General features: G+C 39.4%; 3 protein-coding genes across 7 annotated transcripts in view; 2 read left to right on the top strand and 1 right to left on the bottom strand.

Annotated features, from left to right (window-relative positions):
• Positions 1 to 7777, top strand: part of ATRIP (ATR interacting protein) — a 26256-nt gene extending 18479 nt beyond the window's left edge. For all 4 annotated transcript variants that reach the window (XM_054978312.1, XM_054978311.1, XM_054978313.1 and 1 more), the window contains exons 10-14: positions 1670 to 1818; positions 3154 to 3245; positions 3923 to 4000; positions 4283 to 4535; positions 5724 to 7777. In XM_054978312.1, the coding sequence (XP_054834287.1) occupies positions 1670 to 1818; positions 3154 to 3245; positions 3923 to 4000; positions 4283 to 4535; positions 5724 to 5791 (640 nt within the window). In that variant the 3' untranslated portion in view covers positions 5792 to 7777. The remainder of the gene's footprint in view (positions 1 to 1669; positions 1819 to 3153; positions 3246 to 3922; positions 4001 to 4282; positions 4536 to 5723) is intronic.
• TREX1 (three prime repair exonuclease 1) lies at positions 5768 to 16216 on the top strand. Of its 2 annotated transcripts, none has more exons than XM_054978315.1 (2): positions 5768 to 5826; positions 13157 to 16216. In XM_054978315.1, the coding sequence occupies exon 2, from the start codon at positions 13162 to 13164 to the stop codon at positions 14161 to 14163; it is 1002 nt and encodes a 333-aa protein (XP_054834290.1). In that variant the 5' UTR covers positions 5768 to 5826; positions 13157 to 13161; the 3' UTR covers positions 14164 to 16216. The 2 variants fall into 2 exon arrangements, with proteins under 2 accessions (XP_054834290.1, XP_054834289.1); XM_054978314.1 differs by lacking the exon at positions 5768 to 5826 and adding an exon at positions 9793 to 9902.
• SHISA5 (shisa family member 5) overlaps positions 16215 to 19464 on the bottom strand; it is a 43915-nt gene continuing 40665 nt past the window's right edge. Inside the window, exon 6 of the mRNA XM_054978316.1 lies at positions 16215 to 19464. Coding sequence (XP_054834291.1) covers positions 19391 to 19464 — 74 coding nt within the window. The 3' untranslated portion in view covers positions 16215 to 19390.

Below are 19464 nucleotides of genomic sequence, written 5' to 3'. Positions count from 1 at the left end.
TTGAGGGGAGAGGAAAAAATAGTCTCTTTGCTCTCAAAGCTATGCATAATTTTAAGGATCTTTCATTCTCCTACCCTTAGTTGTCTGTTTTCTAAACTGAAAATCCCAAACTCTGTAGATTTTCTTAATAGGGAAAATGTTCCAACCCTTTACCTGCCTTACCATCAATTTACATTTGTTTTGCCAAAGCCTCTGTTCCTTGTTTTCTTGTTTTGGCAAGATTTCCTCTTTTTGAAGGAAGTCTTCTCACCTCCTATGGGTTCTTTGACTTTGCTGGTTGGAGCCCTCTTTGTACTGACAGAACCTTTCCTAGTCTGTGGTATACATTCTCAGTTATTGTAGATTTATATATGATCCAGGCCTCCTGAATAGAATTGGTCCTCTTTAGACTCCCTTTCAACTTCATTTTGACTAACCCTTTAATTTTTGAGAAGTTTCCTCTTCGAGAATCAAATGTAGTCATGTTGGAATTTTTGGACAACACTATGGTCGCTGTTCCTAGCTGGTTTAACAACACGTACCTCACTCATGGTGTTTTGAGTATTGCTGAGGATCAAGTCCAGAGCCACCTCTTTTCTAGTGGCTTCTGTGATCTGTAGAAATTGTATGTCTTTGTCACAGCTAGACTGTGGATGCTACCCAGTGAATGTGATGACGGCTGCGTACTAACATTATATGCTTTGACTGCCTCCTTTAAAAAATTTATTTCAAAACCATTTTCAAAGTTCTGGTCATGTAGGCAGTGGCACACCACTGGCATTACACTGGGCTGCTATTGCACACTCATTGCAATGGGACTGATTGGCCTCATTCAGATATTCTGACAGAAACTCGTTTGTTCATAATAGGCATTATCACAGCTTTTCTTGTGTTTCCACACTCCTTTTCCTTGCCCTCTTCTCTTGGATGTAGAGGATGACTGGAAGCTAATTGAAACTCCAGTGCGCCACAATGTCCAAATACAAGTGCTTGGGCAAACTGGTTTGTTTTCTCCCTACAGAACAGGAACCTACAACTGGATATAGCAAACTGGAGTTTGACTGAAGTCTTCCTGAGCCAGAGAGCCTTCAGTTGCCCTCTGCCTGCAAGGTAGAGAAGAGGTAGCTTGGGAGCATGAAGAGAAGCAGTGTTTGCTTCCTTCCCAGTTGTATGTCATTTCATTCTGTTAACAACAACAGCAACAACTGTGCTTATATACTGCTCTTCTAGATAGATTAATGCCTCACCTAGAGCGGTGAACAAGTTGGTGTTATTATTATCCACACAATATAGCTGGGAAGCTAGGGCTGAGAGGAGTGGCTTACCCAAGGCCACCTACTGAGCTCATGGCAGTAGTGGGATTCGAACCAGTAGAGTGCTGATTTGCAGCCTAACCACTGTGCTACAGCAGCTCTCCTGTTCTTGGTTGGAAATCTCATTCTCTACAGTAAATGTATTTCAAGGCTTATGTATAAAATCTGGAACATATGTGCTCCACCTGTATGTACATGAAATATATAAAGAAAATGTAAAGTGTTCAGGTGCAACTACAAATGCCACCTGTTCAGACTCCTAACAATACTCTGTCTTGGTGAAGATGATCTTGGATACCCCAGAAGAGAGAATTTCCTGCAGAAGTCATATGCTTTATTCCGGTTTCTAATTTATTGGCCTTTTTTTCCTGTGAAAGCTTTTCAGAGTTGCTGAATAGCCAAGTGCAGGTCCTTCTCCGCTGCATATCTTCCGAAGCTCCTGTGTTTGCTGTCCTTTTGGTGGTTAGGCTGTTAACTTTGCTTGTTGAACACCAGGACTTAGCTGCTCGTCTCTGTACAACTACAGGTGAGATAGAGGGAGAATCTTCACAATGTTATAGCTTTTACAGAAATCGAATTTGTAAGCCTACAATGAATATGTAGACTATAGGTTGTTAAACAAATTTTGTTTTTGTGTTTTCCAACCTGGCCAAGGAACATTCTCTGCTAAAAGGCTTCAGCAATCTTGAACATTGTCTTTCATATTTTTAATTTTTACGGTTAAATTTCCTCCAAAGAGATCAGATTAGTATATATGTTTCTCCATTTTATACTTCTTACAGCCCTGTGAGGTAAGCTAGGCTGAGACAGATTTATCCAAGGACATCCAGTGAGCTGCGTGACAGAATGGGGATTTGAACCCAACATTCAGTCCTAGTTCATCATCGTAATCTGTACATGCAAACACTGGTGTCTCTTAAATTTTATGCTATCTGTCAGTGTTTAGTTAAGTTAAAGTAGCTTCTCAAGTAAGTATAAAAATTTTACCAGTCCACAAGAAATGTTGCTGATGTGTACTTGAGTATCCATGTGCCACACAGTATTTTGACAAGAGATTGCAGCAAGTTGTACCATTGGAAGGAATGGTTACTTATCCAAGGCAAATGGGTAAGTGGCCAGAATCCTATTTGCACCAACACCATTTGTGCGGAGGGTTTATTCTTTGTACCACTATAATCAGGGAGCAAGGATTTTGCACAACAGGTGTAAATAGGATCGTGGGTCTTGATGCCACCTGGCATGGCAGTACCTGGTCCCACCTATCAACTATTGGAGCACCATGCTTTGTTATGTAGAGAGAAAGCCCAGCAGCATTCTGGGTGACATAAAGCTTGCCAGATGACCTTCACTGGGATGTTGTGAGGCTAAAGGGGGGGGGGAGCCACGTACACTGCTCTGAGCTGTTTGAATGGAGGGTGAGATAGGGTGTACTGTCTGTCTGTGCTGGCTATTATCTTGGCACAGTGCTTGCTTGCCTTGAAGAGATGGTGTCCCTGCCCGACTTCTGTGCCAATGAAAGTTTCATAAAGTGGGCAGACAGTTTGGTCAGGGTGGGAGAAGAAGCAAAGCAGGAACAGAGGAGCGGAGCTGGACTTTAAATACTACTTCAAGATTGTTTTAGGAAGTGCCCTTGTTGGTTCTCCCTGTATGTGTGTTTCCTTTTTTAGAAAGCACTTTTAAAGTGGATTTCAAATATGGTTTACAGTTTTTAGTTGTTTATAATAAGTGCCCAAGTATACAGTGAAGGGCACTATGTTAACAATAACTTGGTAGTAGTTTTAATTTTTAAGACATTGCAGTACCATTACTAATAATAATGAAATGTTTTCCATCATTTTTTAAAATATATATGTGTATATAGAAAACTGTCTCCTCTTGGCCCTGTACATGTATATTACCTCGCGACCAGATAAATCAGCATCTGAGACTCTTTGGCTTCAATTGGAACAAGAGGTAAAGGATTTTTTTTAAATAAGAATTTGGATGGCTGCTTCTAATTCAACAGAAACTGCCAAAGCACTTGCAACAGTGATCTCCCCAGCACTGATGCAAACAGGGAACTTTGGCACAAATCCAGATGTCACTCAAGTGATATTCTTGCAGGACCTAATAGTATTAGTCATATGCATTAAGGGCTCATTCACTTACTCCAATGTAATAAGGCTGTCACCTGCCAAAAATGTCCTCCTCCTGTTTATATAGGATAAATAGGTTGTCCCCATGTAAAAGAGTAAGTGGGTATGAATCTGGTATTAAAAAACAGCAGTGTTCAGAAACTTTGGATATCCTGTTGCTTACCAGAAAGCCATGATTCAGCAAAAGAACTTCACAGAGGGACTTTGGGTTAGGGTTCAAGTGCATGTTTCCCAGTGAGTTGCATGGTGAACAGGAATTTAAACCTAGGTCTTGCCAGGCTCAGTCCAACATTCTAACTATTGACTGTGTGCTAACATATTTTTGTATGAATAGATTAAAGCTTATCTTAATTTGTTAATTGAAAAACTTTGTAAAAAAAGAATAAATTTTAAATTTTTTTTTTAAAAAAAGCTTAGCTTAATTTTAAGGACAAATTGTGTTTTGCTTTTTCTTATGCTGCATTGTTGCAAAAGGTTCTGTTTTTTTAATCTTAGACAGTTCGCTTCCTGTCCAAATGTATGCAGTGCTGTAATATTTCTCTTGTTGGAAGAGATTGTCAGTGCAATCCTGAGGTAAGCTGCTAACACCTTGACCCTAAATTCAGTAATGAATGCATAGACTTTACATTCATAATACATGTCGTGGATTGCAGGCAAGTGCTGTTTATTTTAAAACTTACAGATTTAAACAATCAATGAGGTACTGATTTTATGCCAAGTAGCTTTTTCCTCAATAGCTCTTTCCCTCCCCCCCTCCTAAGAAGAATCTGCTTCTATGTTGCAAAATGAGCAGCAGTGAAAATTTTACACCTGAAAAAATGGAATAGTTAACTGTATTGTGTTTTCCCTCTGCAGGTAGTGAAGGCCCTAATTATAATGTTACATAGACAGTGGCTGACTGTCAGATGGGTGGAAGGAAACTTGTTTGATGTACATGGAAAGCAAGTTGTTCAGTTTTTACGGGACACAGTTTTGCTCTTGCACAGTCTATCTCAAAAAGATAAAATGTTCCATGATCATTGTCTGGAAGTCCTTCATCAATACGACCATGTCATGCCTGGCATCAGAGCCATCCTTAGAAAAGTTCCAAATCTGAAAGCCTGTGAAGGTAAGGCTGCTCACATGAAAAGAGTGCCTAAGTGCTAATCAAGTAAGCAACGGAACCTCACCGGTAATCAGTAATTATTAGCATTAGAGTGCAAGTCTGCGGGGCAGTAGGATATATGCTGTGTGTGCAAAGTAAACTTGGATTTGCCTCCCTAGTTAGATCATATGGCTTAGATTCCACCCCAAATCTCCACTGATGGAAGAGATTTCTGTCAGTAGTGTGACTTCTCAATCTTCCCTCTCCCGGCTGCAGGGGGGTATTGAATATGACAGGTGATCCTGAGCACCTGACACAAAATGCTACTCCAGGGGGCAGCCCCCCCCCCCAACAAGTGAGCAGTTGGTGAAAATCACTTCTTTCCGTCAGCAGAAATTATCGTGATCCAACCCCAGGACTGTAATGCCATATTTAAATATCTAAATGTTACTATAGTAAACCATTTAAATCCAATATACATGTGTTGTCAAATCCTATTCTTGTAATATTAGAGCAAGTACGTGGTAGAACTGTAGAATATACAGAAATGGCACAAACACAGCGTGGAAGGGCTATACAGGCCTCATAGACTGGTCCTAGAACTGCTTCTTTGATGGGGTGTTGTTTACCATATTACCACATCTTTAACAGGTTTTATATTTCACTTGTTAATTATAATGTAACTGAGTCACACTTTAGATTTGTCTAACTCCAATGCTCTCAGTTGTTACTGGTAACTCTGCAACGCATTTTTTTGAGCAGCAGCTACTACCTCTTGCCCTCCATCACTGTGTAGTGTCATGTCAGACAGGCAGGCAGAGGAGATCCTGTCACAAGTAGATCCAGTCCTCACTGCCAAGCAAGAGGGGGGAAGGTGGTCATGGTGGTAGTTCTGTGACAGAGAGTGTTAGGTGCTGGCAGGGAGCCTTTCCAGCCTGAGACTTCACAAGCAACCTGAGGATGTAAACCACTGTCACCAGTCTTGTACTGATTATAATTTTAAAAATGTGGCACTTCTCAGCGATCAAGGTTATTTCCTCAGTTATCTTCACAACCTCTCTAAAAGGTAAACTAGACTTCTTCAAGGCCTCTCCGTGACCTTCGTAGGGGGAACAACTAAGCTGTTCCATGTCCAGAATAATTTTTGAATATGTATGTATACACAACTTTTAAGATCTTGCACTTTTAAAATATATGCGTATTCTGTTCTAGAGCTTGCGCTGGAAGAACTGTATCCGTTGGAGGCAGAAACTGATGATCAAGAAATGGATTGCAGCTAATTTTAAGAACAGTAATGCAACAACTTCTTAGAAAAGTATAATTTTTGAAATTTAACTAGAATGCAACTCTTTCTTGTGGTTATAGCATAAAAATAAATGAAAATCTGGTTAAAGATAACTTTACATAAACTGTCAATGTAAGTGTTATGTTAGGTTTTATTGAATGAATTTCCTGTCAGATTCAAGATAATACAATATTGACATATGAAGAATATAGTATTAAAATAACAAATCTGAAAAGCTTCAGAAAATGCTTAATGGCATTTGGAACACTGCTCTCGCTAGATCGCAGAGACTATAGTCCTGTGCACTTTTACCTAGGAGTAAGACCCATGGAATAAAATTGGCTCACATAAATGTACATAGAAGTACACTGCAAATGTTGTAGGCACTTGCTGTTCAATTTGAACCCTTTAAAGTGTATTGTTTACAATGCACACATGATTTAATGGACCACAGGTTTGGGTTTTTTTTTAATTTAAAAAACGTATTTCACTGACCTGCTTTTAGAGTACTTGAGTTTTTGAAAACATGCTTGCCTTTAAACAACTTGATATATATAATAGTGATAGAAACATCAAAGTGGTTTGTAAATATTGAAAAAACATGCATAACATGGAAGATGCATCAGTTCTAACATAATGCTAAAGCAAAGGTAGGCAACCCCTGGCGGATGTGCTGACAGCAGTATACCAGACCCAAGGCCAGATCTCTGCCCACACAACTGAGGCACTGACAGCACTGCTGGGCTCCTTGTTGCAGAAGAGGGTGACAGACATGGCTTATGTCCGTCATCACCTCCTCCCAGCCATCAGTGAATCCCGAAGATGCTGGCCATGCTTCTGGGGCTTGGCTTCTACATGTGGATCTGACCAAATACAATCCTGACCAAATACAAATTAAATGGAAGATGCTCTTCCATTTAATTTACTGGCACACCAGTGCTTTTGCAGGTAGACATTGCAATTTTTCAGCAGTTGGGCTGAAAAGGGTTCCCTAACCCTGTGCTTAAAAGAATATTGTATGTCTTCGAAGAAACACAGCTAATCTTTTTGGTTCAGGTGATTGAGTTTTCATCTTCCTTAACATATCATACAATGACAGCTCCTTTCTCATGAAGTACTGTTGCTTTTTTCTGGGTATCCAATTTGGGGGGAGGGTACTGTCTGCAGAAGTGAAGTAATAGTTCCAGAAAGTTGAATTAACTGTAAACTTTTTATATAATTGTGAGGTTTATTTAGGTAACTTAAATAATGTGTGGAGACAGGTCAGTATATGTATCCATACTATGAAATAGAATAATCTGAGAGACGTTTATTTTGGCATTGGTAGTGGAGAAATGATTCCAAGGATGGGAGATAGAAGGGCTCTTCTCTGCCAAAACTATTCCGTTGATAAATACAAGCCCAGCAAACTGGTTGTTAACCATCTTTCATATACAGATTTGGAATCTTTCCAGAGAAACATAAGGGGGGGGGGATGTCTATTGAACAGGAGTCTGCGGTTTTTCTTCTTTTTGTTCTTAGCATTAGCACCTCACCATCTCCCAGCACTCAAAGTGCTTTTTAAATGCCTGAAAATGGAGATGATTTTACAATATAAAACACAGCTGAGCTGAGATAATGGAATAATGGAGGTACTAAGGATTTCTAAATTGTTGCTCATCGATTTTTAATGGCTTCAGCTCCATGGAAGCCCCTCTAGCTTCTCCCTTTTTATCCCAGAAATTAAATTCACCACTTTGACATCCAGTGGTCTACTTCAGTCCTTCTCCCCACCCACCCGCCTTGGATTCATTTTCTCCTTCTATATTTACCATGCTCCGGTATGCTAGAACCTACCTAGTATGTATATCTTCATGCAGGTCCTTCTGGAACTGGAGAAGCATCTGTTTCCTGTCCGCATCTCATACTCCCTTAGAGACCAAGTTTTGAAAACCTTTTGTAAAAATAATTCTATCTACTAAAATTTATGTATGCCATTCTTTATCAAGGGTACTGATGTCTTTGTTTATGTAAGAATGACGGGAAAGGGACAAAGGCAATGTGACTCTTAGATGCTTGCTGTGCTGTTACTGTTTATTTCTAATTGGCCCAGTAGTAACTCTCAAACTGCTGGAGGAAAACAAATAGTAATTTCCACATAGGGACAGGCTTGTGTCATTTCCCCATTGCTGCTGATACAGTGCAGCAGCAATGGAGCACGGTTCCTAGTTTCACTGCCCCAGTCCCCCAGCAGTGGCCATAGCTCTCTCCCTTGCGATCACAACAGCCTTGGTTCTTTTTAGTATCTTTATAATTGTCAATTGAATAATATGTCTTATAACCATATAACAATCTGTGTGTCAGATTCCCTGAATTTTCAGCTTTCATTTTTTTATAAAAGTCCCTTTCCTTGCAGAGATATGCCTTGCAGAGATACATTATATATCTACAACAAAAGGGGCTAGAAACTTTTTAAAAAAATGAAAACTAGGAATTCACACAGATTGCTATAAAGTTATAATATTCAATTGTTGATAAAAAAAACGAAAAGCCTCTGGTGTCTAGACTTGGAAATGGCCACTACATTGACAAGGGTAGGGAAAATGGCTGCTCTGTGGATAGGAACAGAAACATCTGAACCTGTGATCTTTCTCAAAACTTAAGAGCAAAGCAGGTTTAGGAGAGATTGGAGAAAAAGCCAGAGGAAACCTGGATGGTGCATAATGTACCACAATCCTGTAGAGAAGCAGGAAAAACCCCTCACTTCTCTACAGCATTGAATTCAGGACAAATAACACACATGGTAACAGCCAACCTGTCCAGGCACACTTGAGCACTTACCTCCTGTGGGTTTTTGCAGATATTTTTGTACATGCTTCTGCTGCCGTCAGTTGGACAACAGTATTTATAAGCCGATCAAGGGAAAAACCACCTTTGAGTGAAGGAACTGGGAGCAGCCTGTAGCCAATAGGTGCCTTCCTGCCTCCTTTTAGCTGTTTAATTGGCTTTATTTCACTGCTGAGCTGTGTTTTAGTTTTATGCTATAGCTCAGCCTAGAAGGGGTGGTTGCTGTACAGGGTCCCTGGCACACTTATTGCTGTGCTGATGCAACAGTGGGAAAGAAGATGTGGATCCACAGCAGCAGTAAAAACAGGGCGTGTGGATGCTGTTCTTACCAGCTTCTACGCTGCGCATTGCTGTTCCTGTATCTGGGGTACCTTCTCCTGTCACTATTAGGAAACAGCCTATAACAGAATGATGCACCAGGTAAGGTGATAACATTATATAAACATTTGTTCTGTGGGAATTTTAAACAAGTAAAATTAATTTTAACAAAGGCTTCATTGAACTGGGCATCTGCTTAATTTTTTCCCTCTAGCTTTGTGCTTATCTTTTGGGGCCACAAAAAAATAGTTAAAATCCTTAGTTTCAGGTGGGTAGCTGTGTTGGTTTGCAGTTGAAGAGCAAAATCGAGGTCCTATAGCACTTTAAAGACCAACTAATGCTATTGGACCTGGATCTTGCTCTTAAAATTCTTAGGAGTAGGTGGATCTGTCTATACCACAGAAGGCTGGGTGAGGTGTTCTTCTGGTTTCTAAGATTCTTGCAAGTTAACAAGTGACTCGTCATTGCAAGTATGTTTTTAGAAGAACAACCAAATTATTTTCCCCATTTCCAAGGTGTGTGAAATGTAAAGCCAGTGTAAATTTTTAAAAAATTGAACTAAAAAACACCCCGGTCTTAGAGTTAAGCCTGGTTGTTTTCTTTCTGCCTTGAGTTTAGCATTAGAAAACAGGCGGCTCAAAGGGTAACTAACTATGCAATCCTAAAGTGTTATCCCTTTAACGTAAATGAACCTCGAAGGTGCAACAGACAGTATTTCTTTTACGTTAAGGAACATATTTCCGCCTGCAATTACAATCTATGCGAAATCCTGGTGTTTTAGTCCGTGCATCAGAGGCGGAATTGGGTTTAACTTTCGTTTTTTATCCGGAAATGGATCAAGTTTCCAATTCTAATCCAAACACCAAACGATAGTAATAGGTGCTCGAGGGGAGCCGAAGCACTCCCTCTCCCAAATCTGCATCCCCCCTACGGCAACTGCGACCGCGCTGAATTTTGCTCCAGTAAGTGTTTTTAAAGTTGACGACTTGCATTAAAAAAGGTGGGAGGGGGGGACCAGTTGTCTGCTGTTCTTGAGACAATAATTGGTGATGGCCAAATCAAAGGCAACCATCTCTCACCTGCCACCCCCTTAGGCTTCGGGGCATTTTCTTCGGGCCAAGGAAGGGTGAGGGGGAAAGAGTGGGTTGATTACCGGTGCAATTTGGGCGCATTGTTCTCGATGCAGGAGGAAAGTATTTCGCCTTTTCCTTGGTGTTATGAAAGCATTTTTTAAAATGAAAGATACCCCCAAGCTTCAGTCCTAGGTGGCTGCATGCATTCTCCTCTTCCCCGGGAAATTGCCGACCCCCCACCTCCCAGTTGAGCAACGGGTTGACAAGCCAGGGTATGTGCCAGTTCGCTAAAACTGATGTGGTGGAACCGCTGCTGCTTGGCGGGGCGGAGCTCTGCAAAGAGCCGCGATTGGGGTGCGAGAGGGTCTTGGATCTGAGCATCGCCTCTGGCTGTCTAGCTGGTGGACTTGGAACCCTGCCAAGATTGCGTCATATCTGCCTTGTATGGAGGAATAATAATAATTTAAATAACGTCCTTCAGGATAACATAAGGCCACACTTGGAGCGGTTTACATAGTGTGTTGTTATAATCCTCAGGACAATCACCCTGTGAGGTGGGTGAGGCTGAGAAAGTTCCAAGAAGCTGTGACTGACTCAAGGTCACCCAGCTGGCTTCATGCGGAGGAGTGAGGCATCAAACCCTGCTCTCCAGATTAGAGTCTGGCTGCACCAAGCTGGTGTAGGTCCCAGTTCAATCCTGCATCTCCAATTGAAAGGATCTGGCACTAGGAAATATGAAAGACCTCTGCCTGAGACCCTGGAGACTCACTGCCAGTCTAAGGAGACAGTTCATGTGGCCTGATGGACCAATGGTCTTAGCCAGTATAAGGCAGCGTCATATGACTGGTGCTTAACAGGCAAGCCTTCTTTCTAAGAGCCTGCACAGGCAACCATATATGCTGGGTTTATTATTATTACTTTTTTATCCTGCTATTTCTCCAAGAGCTTCAGGGTAGTATATATGGTGTGTTATCCTTCTCCCATTTTATCATCACAACAACCCCCTGAAGTCGGCTATCCTGAGGTCATCCAGTCAGCTTCCTGACTGTGGATTTAAACTTGGTTGCTTTGTGTCTTAGCTTTTGTCTGACACTATATATTTATACAACATATGTGCCATAATAACAGTGTGATACAGTCAGAAAAACAACATAAAATGCCGATAATAAAATCAAGCTATAACAACCACTACTGGGCTGTAAAAACTGCGCAGAAGTCAACCGCTACACTATTAACCACATGTTCAACAACACACCTGCATCCCCATGTTAAAACCCTCCTTTCTACATGGGAGACTGATAATAGTGCCCTTTAGACATTCATACAGGCACGTTTTTTTTTTCTTGAGGCAATTGCAGGAGGCTGGAGGCTGTCTTGGTGGAACAAAAAGGTTTTTCCCACAAGGTTGGCATTAGTCTGTGGGATTTCTTTTCTTTTCGCACCCTCAAAGTGTAAGTACTGTAAGAAAGATCCCGGCAATTGCCCAGTCACAAGGCTGTGTTACTTATCTGCTAGCCTGTGAGATTGTCTCATGAAAAGTAGTTCCCACACAGCTGCTGCAATAGTAGTAGTAGCAGTAATAATAAACTGCACTTATATACTGCTCTTCTAGACAGATTAGTGCCCCACCCAGAGCGGTGAACAAGTTAGTGTTATTATCCCCACAATGCAGCTGAGGAACTGGGCCTGAGAGGAGTGGCTCACCCAAAGCCACCTGAGCTCATGGCAGTAGTGGGATTCAAACCAGTAGAGTGCTGGTTCACAGCCAAACCATTTAACCACTGTGCTACAGACCATGTATTATGTCAGTGAGAAATCCTGCTAGCATTGTTTTGGCTTCCATAGAGGTTTGTCATGGTTTGAAAAGGTGGGTAGTGCTGTTGCTACTTCCTATGTAGAAAAACTCACCTTGCATTCTATACATAGGATGTGTGAGTTTAATTTGGTTAAATCCTGCTGTGCCCCACACTGTGAGACAGAGGTGGTATAGTCATCCCATAAAAGCGTACATGGGGGAGAGGAACTGGTATGTAATTTTTATATAGAAAGATAAACTTGTAGAAAATAGCCTTAATATATTAGGTGGTGCAAATTTTACACGTTAAGATGATTTGTAAATACGCAAACATGATTAGCAAAGAGAGATTATCTAATACTCCAGATTTTTTACTTGAGAGAAGCTTTGTTTTTAATAGTGGTAATATTCCCATTATTGTGTTTCTGTGGTGGGAAAGGATACAGTTCTTGAAATAAGGAATTCTTATCCCAGAGCTTCTGTTAGGAAAATGGCAGTCCTATTCTCAACACTGTACAAATTACCTGAAAAAGCAACTCAAGACGTACTTTTAAAATGTGCAAGTTGTGATTGATGCTGGAAAACATTCGCAAAACTAGTCCAAAGCTGTGTTATCAGAGCTGGCTTGTAGCTTGACAAGAAGCTGGGAAAGAAGCTCAAAATGATTCATCCTTCTTTACTCCCACCTTCAGTAGCATTGTGTGAAATGGAACTATATCAGGAGCTCTCAAGTTGAGAGATGCAGGAGTTCCACCACACATTACAGAAGTAGAGGGAAAAGGAACATTGAGTCAATCCACTTCTCGGTTTCTGTGAAACTTGTGTTAGTCCCAAGTCACCTTGAACTTTATGACATGTCTTAGAAAGGTTGTGTTTAGTTACTTTCTGGACATGTAGCTTCAAGCACTTTAAATAATGTTACAACAAACATTGAAATCAGCTGAGAAAAAGAACGCTGAGTGAGATTCAGTTTAGTGAGATTCAGTTTAGACTTGCGTTGTATTTTTAGATTTTGCTGTGTTTAACAGCTGCCATTTTAATTTTCTTTCTGCTGCTTTGTTATGTGTTTTTATGATTTTATTCTGTGTTTTTATTTAGAAAATCTTTGTAGATACTTGTGTGAGCGGCAGAAATGTTTTAAATAAATGTGTGCATGCATTTTAATACCTTCCTTCAGCTAATTTAAACATGATAAAAGTTACCTGCAGTTTATTCTAAAGTATTTTTGCCATTTTGAGAGCTAGGTTTGTCTGTAAATGGAAAAAGAGACAAAATAAAGTATAAGTAAGTACTACACATGAATGATGCAATCTCATCTTTTCCTAATTTTCATTGTTCCTTGTCCTAGGTATCATGTACACAGCCTCTGACTCTCCTTCTAAACCTATCGAGACATTTGTTTTTATGGACCTAGAAGCAACAGGTCTGCCACCCTCACAGCCTAAAATTGCAGAAATGTGCCTGTTTGCTGTGAATAGGCATGCTTTTGAGAATCCTCAGTACAGCAATTCTTCTTCCAGACCAGTTCCACTGTTCCCTCGTTTAGTAGATAAACTCTGCATCTGTATTAATCCAGACAAGCCCTTTACGCCAGCGGCAAGTACCATTACAGGACTGAATAATGAAGCTTTTGCTTGGAACAAAAAACAAAGCTTTAACATACACATTATGCACATGATTGTGGCCTTTTTCAGTCGGCAGTACCCGCCAATCTGTTTGGTAGCACACAGCGGCTGTAACTATGATTTTCCTCTGTTGAAAGCTGAATTATCTGTACTGGGTATCTCAGCTCTTGATGACATCTATTGTGCAGATACCATTAAAGCCATGAAAGCACTGGACAAAGAAAATAACCAGCTCCACCAGTTCACATACCGACCTATTCCATTTGGCAGCAAGAAAAATTACAAGCTTCATGACTTATACTTTAAGTTCTACAAAGTATATCCTTCGAACAGTCACAGTGCAGAAGGAGATGTCATTACTCTTATAAGAGTCTTTCAACAACGTGCCAGAGACCTTATGCTCTGGATGGATTTCAATGCAAGGAGGTTTAATACCATTAGAGCAATGTGCAAAGGAAATGAGAGATGTACTTCCATTTTCAAAACACCTTGGAATCCTCGGCATGCTAGTTTTTTACAGGTGCAGCCACCTCGACAGAGGCTAGTGACGGCTTATTTTTTTCCAGTAGGTGACGACGACCCATCCTTAAGAGAGAACATGGCTGAGCAAGGGTGTGACCAATGCAGAGCACTCACCAACACTGATATTCCTGATGAAATTAAGATGATGTTGCTGTTCCTTCTTGGGTTAGCAATACTCACATGGATTGCTCTCAGAAATCCTGCATAAATTCAAAATATACGTTGGTTTTTCCATAAAGTTAAGTCACAGACGTTGCAAAATGATATTTTTCTGTTGCTATTCCTATCACGTGTTCTTTTAAAACACTGGGCTTTAATTTACCTTTATATATTCTTATAATTGATGTTATTAGTCTTATAGCTATAGTTTTTTTAAAAACTGGGGTTTTAAATGTGTTTTTTTGTTTTATTTTTCTTATACCGGGTACAATAGAAAAGAGGAGTGTAAACCATAACAATAATGTAAATACACACACACACACACACACACACACACAGTTAAGGGAGTATGAGGAGAGAGTGTATTGGCATGTTGGGGTTATTTGTGGGAGAAGGCCAGTACTTCATGAGAAAAAGAAAATATGAATGGTGAAGGACAGCCACCTGCTCCCAGTAACTCAGATTCTAAAGAAAAGTATTATTTACGATGAGATAATTTTGTAAGCTTCCAGCTTACACTCCCAAGACTAGCCAGCCAAGCTTGAGGCCTTACTCCAGAGGAGACTAGACATGGCCTACCTGCAGAGTGCAGGACAGTATCAGGCGAAAGTTATACCTTGTGGGTCCTCAACCTTACTGAGCTTCCTGGTACTTTCAGAATTTTGGTAGAGTAGTGGGCACCACCAGAAAATAGCTGTCAAAGACAATGTCTGAGGCTCTTCTGAAGGACTTCCTACATAAAAGTAGAGGAATGCTAGACCTGATCCTTTGCTTCTGAGAACTGATGCTATTTGGTTTTAGTTTCCCAAAAAACTGTTTGCATCCTGTAGCACCACAGAGAGAGGGTTCTTCTAAGCCTGGAAACATCGGTGGTTCTGTCTCTGTGGTACACTGCTGTAGTGCGTTTGTCAGGGACAAGCATGGCATTTGCTAGTTAACCAACTGGCAAGGAGTGACACAAAACTAGTACTTTATGTTCATCTCAGACCAACTAGATTTTATCCCCAAGTCTCAGGCAGCAAGTAGGTGCCAGGAAACACACTGGTGAGCACAATGCTGCCCTTATGTCACTGGTGTACTAAATGAGTTAAATGAGAACATTTCCTGGCAAATGCTCACACAGAACTGAGAAAAGCCCAGGTAGCTCACTCTGCTTAAGTGCATATACAAGAAAGACACTAAAAGGAAGGTCAATTAAGATATTGTAATTGTTTATTCATAAACAATTTAAATGAAAAATGTTTGTGATTATGAAATATGTAGTATATGTTAATGTTAGGACAGTTATCCAGATACCAAATATTTATTATGAATTGCACTCTACATGCTCTGTGACATTGTCCTGTGTTTTATTCAGAAGTTTTATTGACTTTTGAGATGTACTAATTATGATTATATATTTTGTTTTAATTGATAGATTCCCCCTGACGAAGTTGTAAATTCTTCCCATTGCACCAATTGCCCTTTTTTCGTTTTGCCTTGGCGTGGCCCCTCTTCTTCATAAACTTTAAAAAAGTGGCCAGAGATGGAAGTAACTGACTACCAAATCTAGTTTGCAAAGCGTTTCTAGCCATGAAACAGCAAGAAACAGCAGCTCATGACACATTCTTCCACTATTAGGTTCTACCGTATTATCCTGTTTCAAATAGCTACTAGTACAATATGCACACAGCATTTTACTTTCTGATGATGCCCTCTGATGATCCTCTGCTAGTCAGATTTCATGTTACCAACTGTAGCATAGTAAACTTGTTTAGAGGGCACCAAATCAGTGTTTCCATTGCAGTAGACATGTTTTGTAACCTTGCAGCAGCCTTTGTAGAAGGAAGAATATAGACAACTTTTCAATGCTCTATACCATGTTTGTACTAAAAGAGAACATTCTCCAAGGTCTTCAACTTTTGGCGAAGACAAAAAGACCACCAATTCAAGAAGTCACATTTAAATTCCATTTAAGTTTGTGGGGCTAAGTGATCATAATTGTAACAATTTCAAAGGGATTTTAAGTGCAACTAATTTTATTTGTTTTACAGCTACTGTCTTAAGGAGTTGGGTGCCATATTTTCAAATTTTATAATAAAAGATGATTTAAAACAAGTGTATTTTAACCATCTACATTTATTACAAAGAGTTGTGAATGTCATGCAAAACCTTTGAATAGATATTCTGTATTATGGGAAACAAACCAAGTACAAGCAGAATTATAAAAACCAAGAATTGTAAGGTTCATTAAGACAGTACATTGAAAAGGCACTTCTAGAAGTAGTAAAAAATTGAATATAAAGCTTAAGTTCCACTTCCCTTCTGTTTTAGTTAAAAAATTAAATTGACACTTTTACTGCACAAAATAAAGGCTCTCTCATTGATGACAATCCTTCATACGTACATGCAAGATCTACTGATTTCAATAGGACTTGTGTGCGTAAATGCAGGATTACCAGCAGAGAAATATTAGCAGTACACAAGCAAATACTGTCATGGACAAGTTCTGTTCTTAGTTATACATTCATGCCATTTCTAAACAAACCATATGACTGTAAACTAGATTGCATGGCTCACAATGGTGGTGAATACTCAGTGTATTAAAGTCAATGCCAAGAATTAAAAAAGAATCTCTCCACCTATCGCTAGAAGCGAAGGAGAAAGCAGGAAGGCATCTTTGTTACAGGTCTACCCTATGGTTTTACATCACTGATACATCTGATGGCGGGAGGAGCCATTCTTTGTGATGCAACGTAGGATCAGAGAAGGATTTACAACCAGACAGTGAGCACTAAATTCACCCAGCTTACAGAAGAATATGCAGTATGCCAGCTGGGTTGAGCTAAGATACCTCCCATCGCTTAGAAAGGAAGATAGAGGAACGCTTTTTCAGCAGTAATGTATAAGCAGCAGTTACTTATACAATAAGCAAAAAAATTAAAGCTTAAAAAGGCTTCTCTTTGTAACACATGGAAATCTATAAATATCTTTCCCTCATCATAAGTATTACCTATATCAAGCCCCCCCCCCCTTCATTTTAACACTAAACTCACTGTGAGGGAAATTATCTCCAGAAATCTTTCTTATTCTACATTATTATTACATGGACCAAATACGTAGGCAAAAGACTGCATTTGCTTATGCTTACATTTAAAAAAAAGTCATTTTACATGTGGCTTCTTTAATAGCAAAAACAACAGGAAGAATAATGACCATTAAAGTGGTACAAAGGTTACAGCAACTCTCCTCAAATAGTTTTCTGTGCAGAGAAATACAGGCAGCTATGTAACTCCAGCAGCAATTTGTAATAATACCATCTCCTAAAATAGGAATGTACAAAGACTTGTTTCTTTCTCTATGTCTCTCCCCCTGCCCAAGCCAATCAAACAGGTCTGCTAGCAGTTTATGGTGTCCTTGGTACCTGCTAGAGTTCTGTACTTGGACACCTTCAAATGGAACAACACAGGAATGAAAACTGTGTGCCATAAATTATGCAGGACATCAACTATTTCAAAATCCCTTCAATTCTCACTGATTTCAGCGAGAATTGTTTAAGGATAAATGCTTAAGGATAATACTCTTCTTTAAAATTTAAGGGACTGTATATATCAGTACAACAAATGCATGCCAAACGGAAAGACAGACTATTACTTTATGCCTTCAATTGTACCTTGCAGGCCCCAAAAGATTGCCATTTTTGTGGGAGACTGACATATAGAAGAGGATAAGAACAAAATCAGCCGTACTCTTCTTTTAAATGTCAGGAGTAAAAAACCATCATTGTTAGTCTGTTTTTAAAAAAAAGCTCTTTAGAAAAAAGAAAATGTTAGCAAATTATACAAGCGCAAGGTTTAGAAGAATTTGAACACCTCACTAACCATGTAAATCCAGAAGATATACTTCAACACTATTCTGTTAAACAGCCCTGATTTTTTTTTTTATCACGTGCATGCCCATTTTCCAATTTTAGGTAGCTTTCCAAGTCCCAGTTTAGACGAGTTAAACTTAAAAACCATAACCTATTGGACATATTTTCAGTTTGCAATGCAGAAAGTATTTCAGTAACTTACTATATAATTTGGTTTCAACATTTAAACAAACAAGAAATGCCTTTTCACTTATTCATATTGTTGTCAAGTCCCTAATTCCATGGGGCCAGTTTCTTTTCTTTATTCAGCCAAGTTTCACACTAGTCAGCTCCAGCCATCAGTACAAGAACATTGCTGTGCAAAATATAAAATTTTAAGGTTTTTAAAAATATTATTTCTCAGACAAGTTCCTCTTTGGAATATAACATTTAATTTGAAGGTTACTTTCCATCTGAAGCATCTCAGTTAGCATATATGCTATAGAACACAAAGAATGCATCAGGTAACTCTTCTGTTCCAACAGTACAGGGCAGATCCTCTTACCTTTCATGCTTTCTTGCCCCAGAATCCAAACTAATAGGCAAAATTAAGGAGAAACTGATACATTAATTTTCAGATGGAAAATGGTTTCTTCTCAAATGGCCAAAAAATCTGTTGTACAACAAAGTTATATCCTGAAGTAACAAAACTCTATAAAATGTTCTCATTTAACCGTTCTTATTCAGTGTCAGTTGAGATACGCTTTTGATATACTTTTAGCAGAAAGATAAAATTGCTTGCATGGATAAAAACTGAAACACTAATCTTTTAAAGTGAAGCACCCAAAAAAATTAACTTGGACAACATAAAATTCAGAAAAACTGAACAGTAGAGTGAATGAATGCATAAAAGCTACACATAGGACAAAAATACAGAACAATTATACACACAATAAATTTTGCAATATTCCTTCCTAAAGGCTACATTCTATCAAACAACATTTCCATTTGAAGTTACTTTATAACAGTAGTCCAAAACAAGCAAACAACACCCCTCCCCACACACACAGTATCAAGATTTTGCAAAGGCATACCTCTTGTTTTCTATGATTGGCAAAATTATGACTGCTACTTGTCTTATCATAAACATTCCCTTTTATTGGACCTCAAAGTATTGTAGGATATATCCATGATTTCCATGTTGAATTGTTCTTGCTTTCATCTTTTTCTAACTCTGAATAACTATTTTAATTGTATGAGGTGTAAGAAAGTAAATCCAGGTGGAGGATCTTGTTTTCCTTTTGCAGTATTCAAGGCATTTTAAAAAGATTACATTTTCTTGGTCATTGTTTTTTTCCCCCTGTAACAGAACAGTATTTTAAGACAGCGTGCCACAAGACGGATTCAGTTTGAAGAAATCTGTGCAGAGACACAGCACAAAGTCAATTTAATAAGGCTTTGGAGGATCCATATATGCAGGGTTATAGGGTGGCTGAGTTGCTGGATAGGAAGCGCCAGCAC

The sequence above is a fragment of the Eublepharis macularius genome, chromosome 4 (genome assembly GCF_028583425.1).
Source record: "Eublepharis macularius isolate TG4126 chromosome 4, MPM_Emac_v1.0, whole genome shotgun sequence".
NCBI lineage: Eukaryota > Metazoa > Chordata > Lepidosauria > Squamata > Eublepharidae > Eublepharis > Eublepharis macularius.
Note: the sequence above shows the minus strand (reverse complement) of the source record. Positions and strands in the feature narration are given on the sequence as shown.

Coding starts and splice junctions, on each gene's coding strand:
- TREX1 (XM_054978315.1), top strand. CDS start 13,162: ATGTACACAGCCTCTGACTCTCCTTCTAAACCTATCGAGACATTTGTT.